The sequence below is a fragment of the Anabrus simplex genome, chromosome 4 (assembly GCF_040414725.1).
Source record: "Anabrus simplex isolate iqAnaSimp1 chromosome 4, ASM4041472v1, whole genome shotgun sequence".
Taxonomy (NCBI): Eukaryota; Metazoa; Arthropoda; class Insecta; order Orthoptera; family Tettigoniidae; genus Anabrus; species Anabrus simplex.
This window is the reverse complement of record NC_090268.1, coordinates 352,310,990-352,329,941: the sequence shown is the minus strand read 5'-3', so window position 1 is coordinate 352,329,941 and position 18,952 is coordinate 352,310,990. Positions and strand designations below refer to the sequence as shown.

General features: G+C 37.9%; 1 protein-coding gene across 2 annotated transcripts in view; it reads right to left on the bottom strand.

The window, feature by feature from the left end:
* LOC136872721 (intraflagellar transport protein 74 homolog) overlaps positions 1 to 18,952 on the bottom strand; it is a 102,422-nt gene that overhangs the window by 15,858 nt on the left and 67,612 nt on the right. For both annotated transcript variants that reach the window (XM_067146548.2, XM_067146549.2), the window contains exons 7-8: positions 9,504 to 9,827; positions 1,955 to 2,179 (exon numbers count right to left, since the gene is read on the bottom strand). In XM_067146548.2, the coding sequence (XP_067002649.1) occupies positions 1,955 to 2,179; positions 9,504 to 9,827 (549 nt within the window). The remainder of the gene's footprint in view (positions 1 to 1,954; positions 2,180 to 9,503; positions 9,828 to 18,952) is intronic.

Sequence of the window (18,952 nt, the reverse complement as noted above, 5' to 3'; positions counted from 1 at the left end):
TACAGAAATACCATTCTTTTCAAATTCTGAGCAATGTACAGAAAAAACTTGTATATATAGATTACATTTCAGGCCTTCCCCTAAGCTACCATTTCACTCAGTGTGAATAAAATTACTGATGGTCTAGATTATAGCGATTTGTTCCCCGACTTTGCATACCAATTTTCATGAAGATACGACCACTAATATAATAAATATTTGAGAATTAAATTTTAGGCCTTCCCCTAAACTACCATTTTTCTCAGCATGAAAATGCAATTATGTATAGCCTATATTGTAGTGACTTATTAACCCTCTTTGTCTACCAATTTCCATTAAGATACGACCACTAATAACATAAATATTTTAAAATTAAATTTTAGGCATTCCCCTAAACTGCCAGTTCACTCAGCGTGAATACAATTATTTATGGCCTAGATTATATCGACTTATTACCCCGACTTTGCATACCGATTTTCATTAAGACACGACCACTAATAACATAATTATTTGAGAATTAAATTTCAGGCCTTCCCCTAAACTACCATTTCACTCAGTGTGAATAAAATAATTTATAGCCTAGATTATAGTGGTTCATCACCCAACTTTACATTCCGATTTTCATTAAATTCCCTTCAGCCGTTTTCTCGTAATGTGTGGACATACATACATACATACAGACAGACAGACAGACAGAAATTATGGAAAAGTAAAAAATGCATTTCCTTGTTACTGTGGACATGACCAATACAGAAATACCATTCTTTTCAAATTCTGAGCAGTGTACAGACAAAACTCTTATTTTATATATATATATAGATTAAACCTTCAATCTCTTCATATATGCTTTCTTTTTTCATCCTCTACTGAACTAGTAGTAGGTACATAGACCTGCACTACCGGGCGAGTTGGCCGTGCGATTAGGGGCGCGCAGCTGTGAGCTTGCATCCGGGAGATAGTGGGTTCGAATCCCGCTGTCGGCAGCCCTGAAGATGGTTTTCCATGGTTTCCCATTTTCACACCAGGCAAATGCTGGGGCTGTAAGGCCACAGCCGCTTCCTTCCAATTCCTAGGCTTTTCCTATCCCATCACCCCCATAATACCTATCTGTGTCGGTGCGACGTAAAGCCACTAGAAAAAAACAACCATTGCTAAGCCATGTTAAATATTATTAGAAGTCCATATCAGTCAATCATCTAGACTGCTGCCCTTGCAACTTCTGAAAGGCTGCTACCCCCTTTTCAATGAACCATTCGTTAGTCTGGTGTCTTGACAGGCATCTATCCGATATGGTTGCACCTACGGCTAAGCTACCTGCTTCATTGGGTCGCACAAGCCTTCCCATCGTGGCAAGCTCATGTGGTTCATGAAAGGAAATAAAAAGATAATACATAAAAGCTCAAACAAAACCTGTTATTAAACATAGAATAACATGTTTTGTTCAGCCAAGTTGACATCATCAGATTTCTCAACTCACATCAAATAACCATACAAATCACCTTAGAAACATATTCAAGTACTATATAAATATGTGTTTATAAATTGAAAAATTTGTTCCAATGCCAGAAAAGAAAGGTAGATAAGAGGTTGCAAGCTAACTGTCAATATGAGGCCTTTGAATCACAAATTTATACTGTGTACTAATATATTATGTAGATCTTAGAAATTTATGCCTTATTCTAAAGTTTTTGTTCCATGTCTTCCCAATATACACTGCCCAGTATAATATCTAGTATAGAATGTGTAGAACTTATTTATCCACGAACAAAAAAATTCTCACTGATAGCAATACAGTAAAAGGAATTTGTGGTGGTTAGTAAGTTTACTGCAATGGTAGAGTTAAAACTTTGTAAACTGATTCTGCAGTTGCCTGACCAAAACTCCTCAATTCTAAATATGTTTTATTCTTATACCAACGTATATGATTTTACATTAATACATTTCAAATTAAATACTGTATTGATGATATATTTACCTTCAGCATTTCAAACTTAGTTTGTTCTTCACGTAATGCAATAACAGATGGACCTCGTTTAGCCTCTAACATCATTCTCTTCTTATCCAGGAGATTCCTTTTCTGTTGTGCTTCATCCCTAAGTTTATCTAAATCTGACAGAGTTCCCATTTCACTGGTCATAACTGCCATACGTTGTCTTAGGGCTTCCATCTCCGCTTTGATCTTTTCTTCCAAAGCTTCTACCTACAAGAGAGTACAAGGATGAGAAGGTCCATCAATTCAATACTGTACACAATATGTTAATATTATTTAATACATCAGGACTTGTTTTGACTCTTGTATTGGGTCATCTTCAGCCTTAAATTATAAATGGAAAAGAACATTACATAACACTTGCAAACACCAACACCTGATACAACACTATTGGCATGTCCTGAAACATTGATAAAATATTTAGTGGTTGCACACGAGTCCATTAAAATTGATGTCTCTTGCACCTAAGTCCAACACTTGTGTGTCAGTTTTTCTCTTCAGAAAATTGTAGTCTTAATATAAAACAGTACATTATTATAATGTCCTTCTGGTGTAGTTTTTATCTTGCATTATTGTTGGAGTTAAAAAGATGGTCTATATATGATGGATGTCTTTGGTCTTCAGATTTATCTATTGCTAAGAGTATGTAAACTGCCATTTTTGCAGTATTTAGAGGGACATTTACAGTATGAATCTGTAGCCTTCCGATCTGGTGTGGAGTGATCTTTCAAATAATAAATTTTAATTTCGTGTGGCTATTTCTAGCCGAGTGCAGCCCTTGTAAGGCAGACCCTCCGATGAGGGTGGGCGGCATCTGCCATGTGTAGGTAACTGCGTGTTATTGCGGTGGAGGATAGTGTTATGTGTGGTGCGTGAGATGCAGGAATGTTGGGGACATCACAAACACCCAGCCCCCGGGCCACTGGAATAAACCAATTAAGGTTAAAATCCCCGACCCGGCCGGGAATCGAACCCGGGACCCTCTGGACCGAAGGCCAGTACGCTGACCATTCAGCCAACGAGTCGGACATCTTTCAAATTATTCCATATAAAGTGAATGTTTAGAAAAGTAAAGAAAAATGAAACAATATAAAGAAAATGTATGAGATACATCTTTAGGTGCCTTATGAACTAGTGTGCAACACCAACACTAGACAGACTGGCTAGTTGGGTACAGAAGAAAAAAACACACACGCGCGCGCGCGCGCGCACACACAGAGAGAGATAATTATTGTCACGAACTTGAGAAAAGCGAGTCAATCCTAGATTTCAGCCTGCTTAATAACAACTCCAATAGAGAAGGTAAGGAAAGTTCATTTAACTTAACAACTTATACCTGAAAAAAAAAAAAAAAGAGAGATTTTTATAGGAATCAAAAACAAAGCTGCTATGTGGGTAAACTTGACATATAAATACAAAGTTATATCAAAAGGAAAATAAGATAGTAGGAATTCCTATTCTCGAGAATCAAAGATTTTCTCATTGATTAATGATCTATGGATGGAGGGAAAGTAGACTAAATTTAGGAATTTTGGCAGTAAGCATACAAGGAGAAGTTCAAAAGTGCTGACCCTAAAAAGAATGAATGCTGAATTAGTTGATTTAGAAAGGAACCAAGTTATTTCTTTACAAACATATATGATACGTAAATTAGAGGGATAATTCCTTGTTTTGGACAATACACCCCTAGGGTATTCAAACTGTGTCAAGTATAACTTTATTTCATATTCCATGGCCTAGTTTGAAGTTATATTCCATACTGCACACCGTTATCTTACCAGTTGAACTGTTTTCACATTGTCGCATATATCCATTACTGAAATACTTGTAACTGCTGCTGCAATGGCTTAAATTTCAAGATTCACTGTGGTCGGCGCATGCACCCTGCGAGTCTGTACAGTTGGATGAAGAAGAAGGACAGCCACTGTGTGTGATCTGATCCAAGATGTCGGCCAAGATGAACCTTGATTCTCCCATATGGAGAAACAACATTATCGATGCTGGGAAGCATCATGCATTTGTGGGCTAACACGACCTGACTAAAACTAGGTCTACACTAGTGTTATTTATTTACACTGTTTAAGCCCACACTGGAGCACCAAAATCAACCTTATACAATAAAATCTTCAAAAAATAAGTACATAAAAAAATAAGTTCATTTTTTCAAACCTGATAACTTCTTCTTTTCTCAAAACTTCTCCATTCTAGACAATCGTGCAGCCCGTTCTTCTGCTGATATAACATAATGCTTATGTTTTGATGTTTTAAGTGATAGTTTTGTATATTTGTTGTTTAGAATGTTCTTCTCTATTTTCAATTTGCTCTGTAGTAATTATCAATTTGTCCAAATCCATTTGTATTTCTTTAAACCAAGTATTTTTCATTTTACTATTCCAAAAGAAACTTTAGCAAACGGTATGTGTGTCCAAAAAATGCAATCCTCTGTTTTCTCATCATGTCAATAATTGATTCACTTTCCTTGTAAATTACTAAATTGTGTAAAAGTCTCCACTGGCTACCCACCTGATGTTTTTTATTAATAATTGTCTGGAGAATTCTTCTATCCACTGCAGTTTGTCTGTTGTTGCTTGGGTATTAAGTTTGAATAATGTTTCACTTGCATACGTTGCTTCTGGTTTGATGACGGAGCTATAATGGCAAAATTTAGCATTAATTGAAAGAGACTGTCTTTTGTAACTCGGCCATGTAATTTGTTGTGCTCGTCTCAACTTTAGAGTCTATTATCTATGGATGCTTTTTCATTAGCATTCCAAATGACAATTTCACCAAGATATTTAAATTTATTTACAGCATTTAGTTCTGAGTATTATTTAATATATCTGTTTTATTATTTGTCTCAAATGTGATTAATATCTTCTGAACCGGCTTCACCTCTCCAATACGTGACACCTACTTCTCCAATATCAACAATGCACCAGTAAGTAGTACAAAAGTTCATTCTTCAGTCATCGAACTTCGAAATTATCTACTCACCTACAATTAAATGGAGAAGTCTTCAGGCAACATGTCAAACTGTTTACTACATATCTATAAATCGGGATTTGTGGAACAGCTTCCTACATCAACTTCTATTTCACGGTCACATTACGTGTGAATTCCGTAGTGCCTTATACTTAATAACGACAAGATACCTAGGTTATTAAAAAATATAAACAGGGTTTCTAAAGCTACTCATGTAATTCTGAACTTCATTATGTTGTACAAATGTTACTTGAACATTTTAAACGGGGGCTGATAGCCTACTTCGTAACTAATTATATAAGATATGTAAATCTTCTGGTATTGGCCGTAGGCTTACGTTCAGGGTATTAAATATGTTAAAGATGTTCTTTTTCATATTTTCAATGTTCAACATGTCTTTTTATTTTGTACTTTTTAATTTAATTCTCTGTATGAGGTACATTCATTTCTTGTACTGTAATAAAGTAATGTAAGTTATCTGGTTGTTTGTGCTCTGCTAATCCAGTGAAATTCTTCATGCAGGCACTATGAAGTACTTGAGGTGATACGTTGAGAGTTGTGTGCATGTTCTGAGGGTCATAGCTTCCTGCTGGTTCATGTGTCAAATCTTATTCTCTTTTGCTTACCTTTATCCTGTCTTATGTTTTGGTTGCAGCTGTGATTCTGGATGGTTAGTGGGGAGGGTTTGATTGCACTGAGTGCTTGATTAATCTTTGATTAATTTTTTGTGTTCCCTACTTGTTTGCCTGTTTCACTTCCGTAACATTGATTCATTACCTGGTTGCGTTCTTGTCATATTTCCCTTATCTGATATTGCCAGCTTTCCTTTTCCTTCACCATTTTTCATTTTTCATGAGCCTTACAGAGATCATATCTAAGGAGCCTGTTCTGATTATCAGTGATATTAGAGATGAGACTTGGAAGAGAAGCTGACAGGCTGGAAGAAGAAGAATGTGGTTTCTGACAGGGAAGAAGTACCTCAGAACTGATTTTCACACTCGGTTAACTGAGAAGACCATTTATTGGGATTCTGAGGTACATGTGTACTATACTGATCTGGAAAAAGCCTTTGATAAGGTTCCATGGTGTGAGATATGGAAGGTACTGGAAAAGAAACAAGTCAGCTAGAATTTAATCCAAGCCATCTAGAGTTTCTACAAGAACTGCAGAAACGATGTAAGAACTGGAAACAAGGAGTCTAAAGAGTTCCTCATGACACTGGATGTTCAGCAAGGAGATATTTTGTCTCCCAACTTGTTCATCATTATTATGGATAACATCTTTAAAGTAAAATGCACACCCAACTCTTTACATTGAGGTAATGGATGATGAGGCCAGTCATATTTTCCGAGGCTAAGTCACAGAACAGCCTTAACACAATCTGAGGAAACAATAAAGAGAAGGATGGTCATTAACACAGAGAAGACAAAGTCATTAGATATCAAGGAAGCCTGTCCAACATGAATGGATGCTAGGACTGCTCCAATGCATCACCTTCACTGTGCCATCAACTGGAGGTGCCATAGGCAAGAAAGAAATCAGCAAGAAGACTAAGTTGGTTGTTTACAACTCAACATATGTGCCAACACTTAGTATAGCTGTGTCAATGGGACCTAAATACACAGCATAAGAGTCGAATGCATCCCACAGACATGCACTATCTCCAAAGAATTGAGGGAAAGACAAAGATAAATTATGCACCCTGAAAATCAGGACTATGTTCAGTGTGCCTAGAGTAAAAAATGGATGAAACCCAACTTTGGTAACGTGGGTGGAGGAAACTTAACTTCCACACAGAGTATGGGAAGCCAAAGCTCCTGATAAAAGATCCCGCAGATGACCACAAGTGACCTGGGAAGATAACATCAAAAGTAGTCCAAAAGAAAGGGATATAGACTGGCACAGTGTCTGGAGTCGGCCTTCAGACAGAACAGGGTGGAAAGCTCTCTGCAAAACATCTATACTTTCAGGTAGAAAAGGATTGACTAAGCAAGTAAACTTATTAGTACTACTTCCTTTCATGCATCATATTATTGGATTTTGTTCTACTTACGTACTTTTTTTTTTAAAAATATTTTGCTTTACGTCGCACCAACACAGATAGGTCCTATGGGGACGATGGGACGGGAAAAGCCTAGGAGTGGGAAGGAAGCTGCCGTGGCCTTAATTAAGGTACAGCCCCAGCATTTGCCTGGTGTGAAAATGGGAAACCACGGTAAACCATCTCCAGGGCTGCCGGCAGTGGGATTCGAACCCACTATCTCCCGGATGCGAGCTCACAGCTGCGCACTCCTAACCGCACGGCCAACTCATTCAGTACTTACATATTAGTTGTAAGAAATGAACTGGATAAATAAATCAATCAATCTTAATTCAGAAAGGTAGTGATCATTATGATCTGACTAACTGGAGACTGATTATTGCGTATTTGATCATAACAAAAATGACTGAGCATGTCCTTGACTAGATATGGTAGTAAAATTACACCTTTCCATATTATCATAGAAGATTTGTCTCAGCACCATGAACGCATGTCAATACATCATTCATCAATGGACTGGGCGAGTTGGCTCAGAGGTTCAGGTCACATAGCTGTGGGCTTGCAGTCGGGAGATAGTGGGTCTGAACCCTACTGTCGGCAACCCTGAAGATGGTTTTTGTTGTTTCCCATTTTCACACCAACCCTGTGCTGCAGCTGTACCTTAATTAAGGCCACAGTCACTTTCTTCCCAATCTAAACCCTGCTCTATCCCATCATTACCATAAGATCTGTCTGAGGCAGTCTGACGTAAAACAAACAGGGGGATTAAAAAAAAAAAACCAATGGATATCTTAACACATTTGTGACGGACCCCGAGAAATCTCGTAGTACGCTCGCCAGCGGTAGGTGACGGGCCCCGAGAAATCTCGGTTTTGTTCACGACATTGTTTTTGGTCTTCCTGTGACATCTCTTGAGCATATATTGAACTATTTTGAACTTGCACATTGAGTAGAATAAATCGTAGATGTATATCTGCCACTTTTCTTTAATTCACGGCCTCTTTTATTCTTTGATTTTGTTTCTAAACGTCGACTTTCTTTCTGCCAGTTCAGTCAATGACAAGATGGAGCGCCCACGGAATATGGTGTTAGCTGACGACGATAAGAATTATATGCCGATGATCGTTCAAATGAATATAGTGATACTGAATTAGTGGAAACTGAATGTGAGAGTGATAGTGGAAGTGATATTCAAGCCTCTACAAGCCGTAATTTACCTAGTGTGCTTATTTATTCAAGCGACTCTGACGACGACAACGATGTAAATATTAATGATATGTTGTTGAATTAACACGCATTTGCTTGCTTATCTTAGATATTTTGAAGTACTACTAGGGGCATTGGTTGAGTACTCATACCAACTTTAAAGATAAAATCTTGACTGGTTTAATATTTACGTACATTTTTATAATCAAGTGCACCCTAGTATGCTTAGTAGAAAGTTGTCCGGTCCACAGGGTATGTGACAAGCTCAAGCATCCGGTCAGCAATGTGTTAAGACAGTTCAATCCAGGAACCAGACTATTTTGCAACCTTTCTCACTGTTAGCAAGGGCTTTGATACCCACAGGCACAAACTTAATGATATACAGCGATGTCTAAAGGAAAGCTGTGACAAATAAAACCAAACCTGTTCAGGTAGAAAAAAATATAGAAAATGGTTTGTCCTAAGAAAGTCCACTCTTACCAACTCTCTTCAGTTTTCCAATTGGTGAGGTAAAGAAGACCTGAACTGTCTGATGTGCATGGATTCATTGCCCTAACAGCCAATTAAAGGGGCTGAGAGTGTTTAATTGGGACAGGTCCCTTGAAAACTTGAAACTGTTGCATGCAGTAAGCAGTAGGGAAACACCCGTCAATGTTAGAATTCAAAATCTTGCATTCCCAAGTAACAGCTTCTTGTGTCTTACCAAGAAGTTGTTCTAAATCTAACAGGGTAAGTTGATAATCTAAACATATCACCTATCACTTAGCCTACTCCCCATGGGTGGGGGCAGTAGAATAACACCCACGGTGTCCCCTGCCTGTCGTAAGAGGCGATTAAAAGGGGCCTCAGGGGCTCTGAACTTTGGAGTGTGGGTTGGCGACCACAGGGCCCTCAGCTGAGTCCTGGCATTGCCTCCACTTACTTGTGCTAGGCTCCTCACTTTCATCTATCCTATCCGACCTCTCTTGGTCAACTCTTGTTCTTTTCCGACCCCAACGCTATTAGGTTTACGAGGGCTCGGGAGTCTTTCATTTTCACGCCCTTCGTGGCCCTTGTCTCCCTTTGGCCGATACCTTCATTTTTCGAAGTGTCGGACCCCTTCCATTTTTTCTCTCTGATTAGTGTTATATAGAGGATGGTTGCCTAGTTGTACTTCCTCTTAAAACAATAATCACCACAACTACCATCACTTACCCTACTCACAAGGTAAAAGAAATAAGGTATGGTCTCTCTCCACACTACTGTAGCCTAGTTTGCTTATAACACAACTTTACAAATTATGTTTTAATAATGAAGTTCACTTACCTTCTGTAAATTTGCTTGAAGATGCTGATGCTCTCTTGATAAACTATCAACAGTCCTCTTAGATTTCTCCAGCTCTCCCTCCTTAAACTCCAAGTTATCTTTCATTATACTGAAATCTTCTACATTAGGTAAATTCCCTGTGCGTGCTAAATTCTTGCTTATCTGCTGCAAAGTAGCCACAACATTTGTTTCCAGCTGTTCAAGGCGAGCTAATTCTTGTACTTTATTTTCCTCAAAGGATGCAAGGAACTGTTCCATGGTTTCCTCCCTCCGTCTCAACTCACGGTATTTTTGGTGACGCTCACTCTGGCTCTCTTCCAAATCCTAAGCACAAAACATAATAAATGAGTAAATCGTAATAAAAACCAATATGTAGATTAATTGGCAATTTCTTAATTCAACAAACGTTTATGGTCATAATTTTACAGTCTAAGCATTTTATATTCTTTAATTTGTCCATCATAACTGGTTCATAGCACAATTACAAAGGTTGCACAATGAGAAACACAGGTAGTATATTGATGAGAAAGAGTGATTAGACATATACAGTTGTAGTCTAAGTGAGCCACATACAGACATAACATTTTGCACTGAATTTAGGAATTACTGTAAATATAATTATTCTTTTTATAGAGAAAAAAAACTATTTGAAGTGGTAGAATAGATTCTTTTTTTGACTGACTCACTACTTATGCTACACAATGTAGCTCTCATTGGATCATAAAACTAAATACAATATAAATGATATCATTGAAATAAACTGATAATGGCTTCTAGGATTATTAATTTTATTTCTATTGCTCAGTGAATCAGATAATTCATGATGAGAGAAATGTTTTATTATATCCTCCATCATTATAAGCTATAAATTTCATTTTTGTTCTGTACTGAAGTGCAATTATAAGAAATAAAATGACAATACAATAATTCAAGTAAATAATATTACATCAGTCTTGGGACTAGTTTCAGCCACTTAGTGGCCATCTTCAGCCAAAAAAAAAAAATTAAACAGATTATGTGATAACTAAAACATAGTATACTAGACAAAGACAATCTTGCACAAATAATTATAACAATAAAATACATATAATAACAAAAATTATGGTTATGATCTTCTTGTCATAATATGATGTCTTTAAGTCTATTAATTCCTAATTCTGGCTATCATTTCCAGATTTACTTCTTTGCCTGAGGTCCTAAGTCAACTAGAGTAAAACAGAACATAGACACTGACAAGCAAGCAGCCAAATGGCATCAAATTTAAATGGCTCCACATGGTAGTTGAGACCATACAATGTATTATTATTATTATTATTATTATTATTATTATTATTATTATTATTATTATTACCAATGTTTGGTGGATCGCAGAGAGGTGAAAGTAGGTGCTGGGGTGAATGGGTCTCACTACAATATCAAAATGAATTTAAAACTTGAAATGAAGGTTGTATTTCTTCAAAACAACAAACTTAACAAATTTTCACTGGGTGACAATAACAATGATATCTCAGGTACAATGTCAAACAAGGATGGAACACCCCAGAATAGGGAATTTAACAATTTTGGGCTTAAAGCCCTCGATTTACAATTTCTGAGCTACAAGCTCAAGTTTATGAAATTCACAAATGAGGAATAATTTAGGCAAGAGCAGAAATCCCCTAATTCAAGAGCACTTGCTCCCAAAATTACAATATCTAGCCTTCCAGAGGCACCCTTCACTACTACAAAACTCTGAAAAGAGCTTACATGCTCTCGATTTCTTACAGCCCACTCAAGGCAACATCACATCACAATCTTACACTCTCTGGAATAATAAGGCACAAATATTACAAATGGAAATAGTTTTACACAGGGGTATCTAGTACCCAACATACTGGGCCTTTGCGGAAAAAGAATAGGTTAAATAAATGGCCCGAACACAAACTGAATGGAGGCATACACTGCACTCCCAGATAATGAAATATTAAAAACCTACAGGGCTCTCGGCCAATGAAACTGGGGCTAGTCCCAAGCTACTGAGGTGGCTCTCATGAAAATAACTTTAATATATTACAGGAAAGAAAACGGTTACAAAATCGTATTCACCTCAAACCAAGATGAAGGGAAGCTTGAGAGGGTAACTCACTCTCTATCCCCGATTTACAGTTAAAGACTTCATGAAATTTTACATGAAAAGGAAGAAGTTTACATTAAATCGGTTACATAGTTAGAAATTTAGACCTTCCCCTGGGATAAGTATGTGGAAACGGCAAGAAAGATTGAATTTATGTGGCCATTACCTGGCTGATGTTCTGCCTGCCGAAAGCCAGAAAGACGACGATCAACAGACAAGGAAACTCGAAAAGCTGCAACTTATATACCCACAGGGAGGATTAGAGAGAATTCAGGACTAATCCGGACACACCCTCTCAATTTTTATTGGCTAATTCAAAGTGAACAAGAAATGCAGGATTGGTTGAAAAATCAATTACAAAAATTCATGATTGGCGAGATTCAAAACTGGCGGGAAAAAAAATAAGTGTTGCCAACCCAAAAATAAATGAACATAGATTCAGTTATGAAAATCTAGAAATACGAAACTTCTTTAAGTTATAAGTTCTTCCACCTTGCACCAGAGTGCATGATCCGAGTTTTAGAAATGACATCTATGGAGGAAAGTTAAAATTCTTGAAGTAAACAAACACAAAGCAAATAAATCCGGTCAGTTTAGGAAACTTCACGATAACACAATTACTTAATGTTTCAGTAGTGACATCTTCTGTTTAAAGTCTCAACTTTATGTAGTAGCAATTTCACATTTTGGTCAATAGAGGAGTTCATTAAGGCGCTTATTTTGATTGATCAGAGTTGAGGTGTACCTCCCAGTACAATTATTATTATTATCACTACTGTATATCATGGATAGCTTCACAACTGATTAGAATACCCTTCCCTTCAACCATTTTCCAAATCTGCCGATCACTCAGCACACCTGTCATCTTCTTTCAATTTCTCCATCTAGTCCGAATCCCGTGACTGATTCTCTATCTAGTCCTCACCTTCTCCATATATTATTTAGAAAAGGAATTAAATTTACTCTCGTATTTGTCCCAATTTTTCCACAATTTTGAGGCAAGTAATGAAGGGGAGGAGAAATTATGCATGAATTTCAGAGTTCAAGCAAAAATTGTGGGGGACATTCTAAAGAAAAATATCAGAAATGCGGACTTGTAGACAAGAGACTGCAGAATGCAGAAGTTGTGACACAGCTGTACTTCCTGCAAGTTATTTTTAAAAGGAGCACATGAGAAGGAGTGCAACCTTGACCATCTGGAAAGCACGTGTTGTAGGTTAGGGCAATCTACCAACCCTTCTTATTCATTAAAAAACTTTCAGAATTTTCACCTCTTCTTCCGATCTTCTTAATCACTATTGTTTCTTCAGAATTTTTGATCAATTTGACCTCCAGTGATATATTTGTTGTAAAACACTGCAAATAAATCCTGCTCCCTAGGAAAATATCATAATTACTTTGGTGATTTGCACAACCTTACTGTAGTTTCGAGTGTATACTTTATCTGGCAAGTTTAATTTTTGCCGTCATTTCTCGCTTGGCAGTCGGCTCTACAGCTGGGAACTGCAAACTCAGAACAATATTCAACTCGCAAGCCCGCCAGCAACTTCAGACGGCTGGTCAGCTGATACTGTATGCTGTATAATACAAGCTAGAGGCATTGAAAGGGGGGTAGCAGCCTTTCAGAAGTTGCAAGGGCGGCAGTCTAGATGATTGACTGATATGGCCTTGTAATAATACTCAACATGGCTTAGCTTTGTCAAAACTGCTACACGGCTGAAAGCAACGGGAAACTACAGCCGTAACTAACTCCCGAGAACATGCAGCTCTCTCTGTATGAATGATGTACTGATGATGGCTTCATCCGGATAAAATATTCCGCAGGTAAACTAGTCCTCCATTCGGATCTCCGGGTGCGAACTACACGAGAGGGGGCGATCATCAGGAGGATGGATACTGGCATTCTGTGAGTCAGAGCGTTGAATGTCAGAAGTTTGAATCGTTGTGGTAGGTTAGAGAATCTGAAAAGGGAGATGGATAGACTAAAGTTAGATGTAATTGGCATAAGGGAAGTACATTCGCAGGAAGAACAGAATTTTTGGTCAAGTGACTAGAATTATACACACAAAATCAAACAGGGGAAATGCAGGAGTTGGTTTAATAATGAATAAGAAAATAGGGCAGCGGATAAGCTACTACGACCAGCATACTGAAAGAATTATTGTCGTCCAGATAGACACCAAACCAATGCCCACCGCAATTGTGCAGGTCTACATGCCTACTAGTTCAAATCAAAAGAATATATGAAGAGAGAGAAGATTTAATCATCATCATCATCATCATCATCATCATTTCCCAACTCCAGTTTCCCAGGTGTGGTGTACAAGCGTTCGCCATCTCCTTCTGTCTTCATACATCTTCTGTTCCAGTACATCCTCCCATTTGAATACTCTCTCCTCCACATCTGATCTTACAGTTTCTATCCAATATTTTCTTGGTCTTCCCTGTGGTCTTCTTCCTATGAGATTAAGGTCAAAATATTTTCTAGCAGGTCTTTCCCTGTTCATTCTCTTTATGTGTCCATATCACTGAAGTCTGCATTTCTTTATGACACTGGTAATAGGAACCTCAATACCAGCTACTTTCCTATTCCCTTTATTTCTGATCTTGTCCTTTCTGATAGTTTGGTTCGTGGTTCTAATGAATCTCATTTTAGTTGCTTGGATTCTACTGAAGTCTTTGTTTAGTAGTGTACATGTCTCTAAACCGTATGTGAGGATTGGTACGAAGTAAGTGTCATACATGTTTTCGCTTTTTTGTGGTATTTTGCAGTCCCCGAGAAGATTTCTGACTTGACTGTAGAAGTTTGATGCTTTCTGTGTCCTACTGAGTATTTCCTGCCTAACAGTGTTGTCTTTCGAGATTGTGCTTCCGAGGTAATTGAAGTGGGAAGCTGATATGATTTTTGCTCCTTCCAGAAATATATCTGAGCTTGTTCCTTCCCTGTTGATGGTCATTTCCACTGTCTTTGTTTTGCTCATCTTCATTCCAAAATTTTTGAATGTGTTGTTCCATTCATTAAGTTTCTTCTGAACTTCAGCTTCTGTCTCTCCCCATGAAAGCACATCATCAGCAAATACCAGGGCGTTTGGTTTACTGTCCATTTTCTTGATAGATTTGATGACCTTGTCCATTACTATTCCGAACAGGAGTGGAGACAGAGCACTTCCTTGTTGGACATCTCTCTCTGTTTCAAACCATTTTGATCATCCGTTGCTATCTGAACACAGCTGTAGCACTTCTGGTATAGCATCTTGACTTTGTCAATTAAGTATTTTGGCACCTTTGGGTCTTCCAGACATTACCATATCTTGTTTCGAGGAACACTATCATATGCTTTTTCAATGTCCACAAATGCAATCACAAGATTTCTTCCGTATTCCCAGTACTTTTCTGTCACCATCTTTACTGCAAAGATACGATCCACAGTATTTCGACCTTTCCTGAACCCGTGTTCTTCCTCAAGCAAAAGTTCCACTATCTTCCTAAGTCCCATTTCTATGATCTTTTCCAGCAGCTTCAGTGAGTTTGACAACAGCGTGATGCCTCTGAAATTTCCACATTTCCGTCGGTTGCCCTTTTTGAACAGTGGGATGATGACTCCTTTACTCCAATCTCCTGGAATTTTGTTACTTTCCCAAATCACTGATAACACTCTATATAACCCATTCAAGCCTGGTATTCCAGCTGCCTGTATCATGTCTGAGCGAGATCATCAAAGCCTGGGGACTTCTCATTTCGCATGCCCTTTAGTGCTGTTTCTACGTCAAGCTATGTTAATGGGTATTTGTTGTTTTTGACTTCATCTACACTACAATCATTGGTGGTGATGTTGCCCCCATCTCCATTTAACAGCATGTTGAAGTACTTCTTCATTTCATCCCTGATCCCGTCCTCTGTTTGTATTAAGCTACCATCATCTGTTTCCAGTGCAAGGATGTTTATATATTCATTTCTTTTACTGTTTACTATTTTGTATAGTAGTTTCCTACTTCCTTGACAGTCTTCCTCTATCCTTGTAGTAAAGTCATCCCAACACTTTTCTTCTTCTTCCTTTTTACAGCCAGTTTCTTTTTCTGGTATTCCTGTGCTAGATGTTCAATTTCTAATTCATTTTGTCTATTATCTGTTTTCTGTTTTTCGAGGTCTAATTTTCTTTTCAGTATATTTCTATCTTTTACCAAGAATCTAACTGTGATGGGAGACTGGAATGCAGTGGTAGGCCAAGGAGGAGAAGGTAATACAGTAGAAGAATTTGGATTGGGACAAAGAAATGAAAGAGGTAGTCAGATGGTTGAATTCTGCACCGATTATAATTTAGTCCTTGCTAATACTTGGTTCAAACACCACAAATGATAGCTGTATATGTGGAAGAGACCTGGAGACACTGGAAGGTATCAAATAGACTTCATTATGATTAGACAGAGATTCAGAAACCAGCAGTTGGATTGCAGAACTTACCCAGGAGCAGATGTGGACTCTGACCACAACTTGTTGGTCATGAAATACCATCTGAAGTTGAAAAAAATTGAAGAAAGGAAGGAATGCAAGGAGATGGGATCTAGACAAGTTGAAAGAACAGTGTGTGAGGGATTGTTTCAAGGAATATGTTGCACAAGAACTAAATGAAAAGGCTGAAGGAAACACAATAGACGAAGAGTGGATAGTTATGAAAAATGAAGTCAGTAGGGCTGCTGAAGAAATGTTACAAAAAAAGAAAAGATCAACTTAGAATCAGTAGATAACTCAGGAGACACTAGACCTGATTCATCATCATCATCATCTTCCTTCCAAGTATTGGGCCATGTGTCCCGTTACGGTCTTGCACTTTTCTTTTTGCAAGACTTGAAAGCAATCAAACGTCCTTCCGACGGGTTGCTAGCCTGAAGGAAGTAAGACCATTGATGGGCCTGCCACCTCTTAGCTAATGGACTAGCTGAAATTACAGCATTTCCTCCATAATTGATGTAACGGTTATACCATCGTGACTCGGTCAACAGAACCTCGTCTGTGGGAACAGGTTTGTTCATCCTGGGAAGGTGAGGTTGGCATTTGGGCAGGAGAAGTTATGTCGTCATCATCTTCGTCATCATCATCATCATCATCATCATCCTTCCAAGTATTGGGCCATGTGGCCCGTTACGGTCTTACATTTTCTTTCCATCGCTTCATTGGATGTCCTAAAAATCTCTGTCCTCTTGGATGATAGCATAGGATCTCCTTTGGTACTCTTCCAGATTCCATCCTTTAAACGTGACGTTTCCAGTTTTCTTGGTAATCATAGATGTAATTGATTATTGGTTTCACATTCAGTCCCTTAAGCGCATCTTCATTTCTTATACAATCCCATTTTGTATAGCCTGCTGTTCTGCGCATGAACATCATTTCACGTGCTGTAATTCTGGAAATGTCTTGAGTTCTTATTGTCCATGCCTCACTGCAGTAGCAAAGGGTTTGTCTGGCTAAAGTGTTATAAAGACGTAAGCGAGTGTGTTTTTGGACAAGAGATGGCTTCATGATATGATTTATGATTCCTGTTGTTCTGGTAAATTTGGTTATTTTTGCAGAGATATCAATTTCCCCTTGGTAAGATAAATTGTATCCCAGATAATTGAATTTGTTGACTCTTTCAAAAATGTTATTATCTAAACAGATTTTACTGCTCTTTTGTGGTGAAATGATCATGTTGAATTTTGAAAAGACTTTCTGGAGATTAAATACTGACCACTGAAGATCATCTTCTGATGATGCTACCAATGCAACATCATCAGCAGATATCTGCTGACTGAGATTGATCCATGCCTTTCATACCTCCATTCCTGTATTATGTTGTTCATATAGATTATGAACAACAAAGGAGAAAGTCTACAACCTTGTCTCACACCTCTGCTGATCGGTCCCCATTCAGTCTGATGATTGCCTAACTTTATTGCAATAAGGTTGTCACTGTACATGTTGTATATATTATTTATTAACTGTTGTGGGACATTATCTTCTGCTAAGATAGTAAGAAGTCTGTTCTCATTAACTAGGTCAAAGGCTTTCTTAAAATCAACAAATGCTATGTGTCTTTCCAAGTTAAATTCTCTGCGTTTTTCTACCAAGATTTTCAAGGTAAAGTAAGCGTCAGCGCATAACCATCCCTTTCGAAATCCATGTTGTTCATTTCCAATCACATTTTCATAATACCTGAATAATTTTTCTTTGACAATATTAGAGTAAATTTTGTAACCTGAGTTGAGTATACTTATCCCTTTGTAATTTCCACAATCTTTCACACTGCCCTCCTTGTGAAGAGGAATAACTATAACTTTTTGCCAATTCTCTGGTGGTCTCTTGCCATTCCAAATTAAATTGATGAATTTGAGAAATCTTTGCTTGAAGATGTCACTGAAGTACTTGAATAGTTCTGCATTTATTGAGTCTTCTTCAGATGCTTTTCCATTTCTAAGTTTTCTGAGTACTAGCTCCAGTTCTTCGAGTGTAATGGTTTCCGAAGACTTGTTCAGAGATGTTGGCAGAAGAAATGGCTCAATATTTGAACCTCTCCAAAGGTTCCGAAAAAAATGAGCCACTCCGTTAGAGGTGTATGTCTTCTTTTACATCATTATTCAGTTTCTTGAGTATTTTATAGGTCCGTGGTTGTGGTCTTGTTATATCAGTCTCCAGGTGTGAAACAACATTTTCCCAACACTTTCTGTGCTTTTTCCGCACTTTCCTTCTTGCTATTGCTCTCTTGTGGTGATACTCTATTTTATCTTCTAATTTACTAGTTGACAAAAAATTTTATAAGCATTTCTTTTGTCTGAAATAACTTTTTCAATTTCTTCATCTCAGATTCTTAAACCCTTTTTACCTCTGCCATTTTTCTTAACTCCCAAACTCTCAGAAGCAGACTACTTTAAAATTGAACACAAATTAGACCACTCCATTTCCATGTTGTCACTAACTGGTGTCATCTGTGTAAGATTATTAACTCATTGGGCCCGAGCCACAGAACCGTTCCGTGCTTTGGCTTGGTGGACTGAATGCCGGACCACGGAACTGTTCCGTTGTCTGACTTTACTATGCAATTCTACTTTCCCTCAAGATATGGCAGATTAGGTCGCATTTGCAATGTGTGCAGAATATCTTAGCCTTCAATGTTATATGTTCTTTGATAACATATATCTATAGTGTGCTTGGTAATATTAAATTGAAGTGGGCTATCTTTCAACTTTGAGCTTCATATGTAAAGTGGATAGAAAGTGCAAGGTAGCTAAGGAAGAATGGCTGAAGGAGAAGTGCAAGGATGTCGAAGGCTGTATGGTCCTGGGAAAGGTAGATGCTGCATACA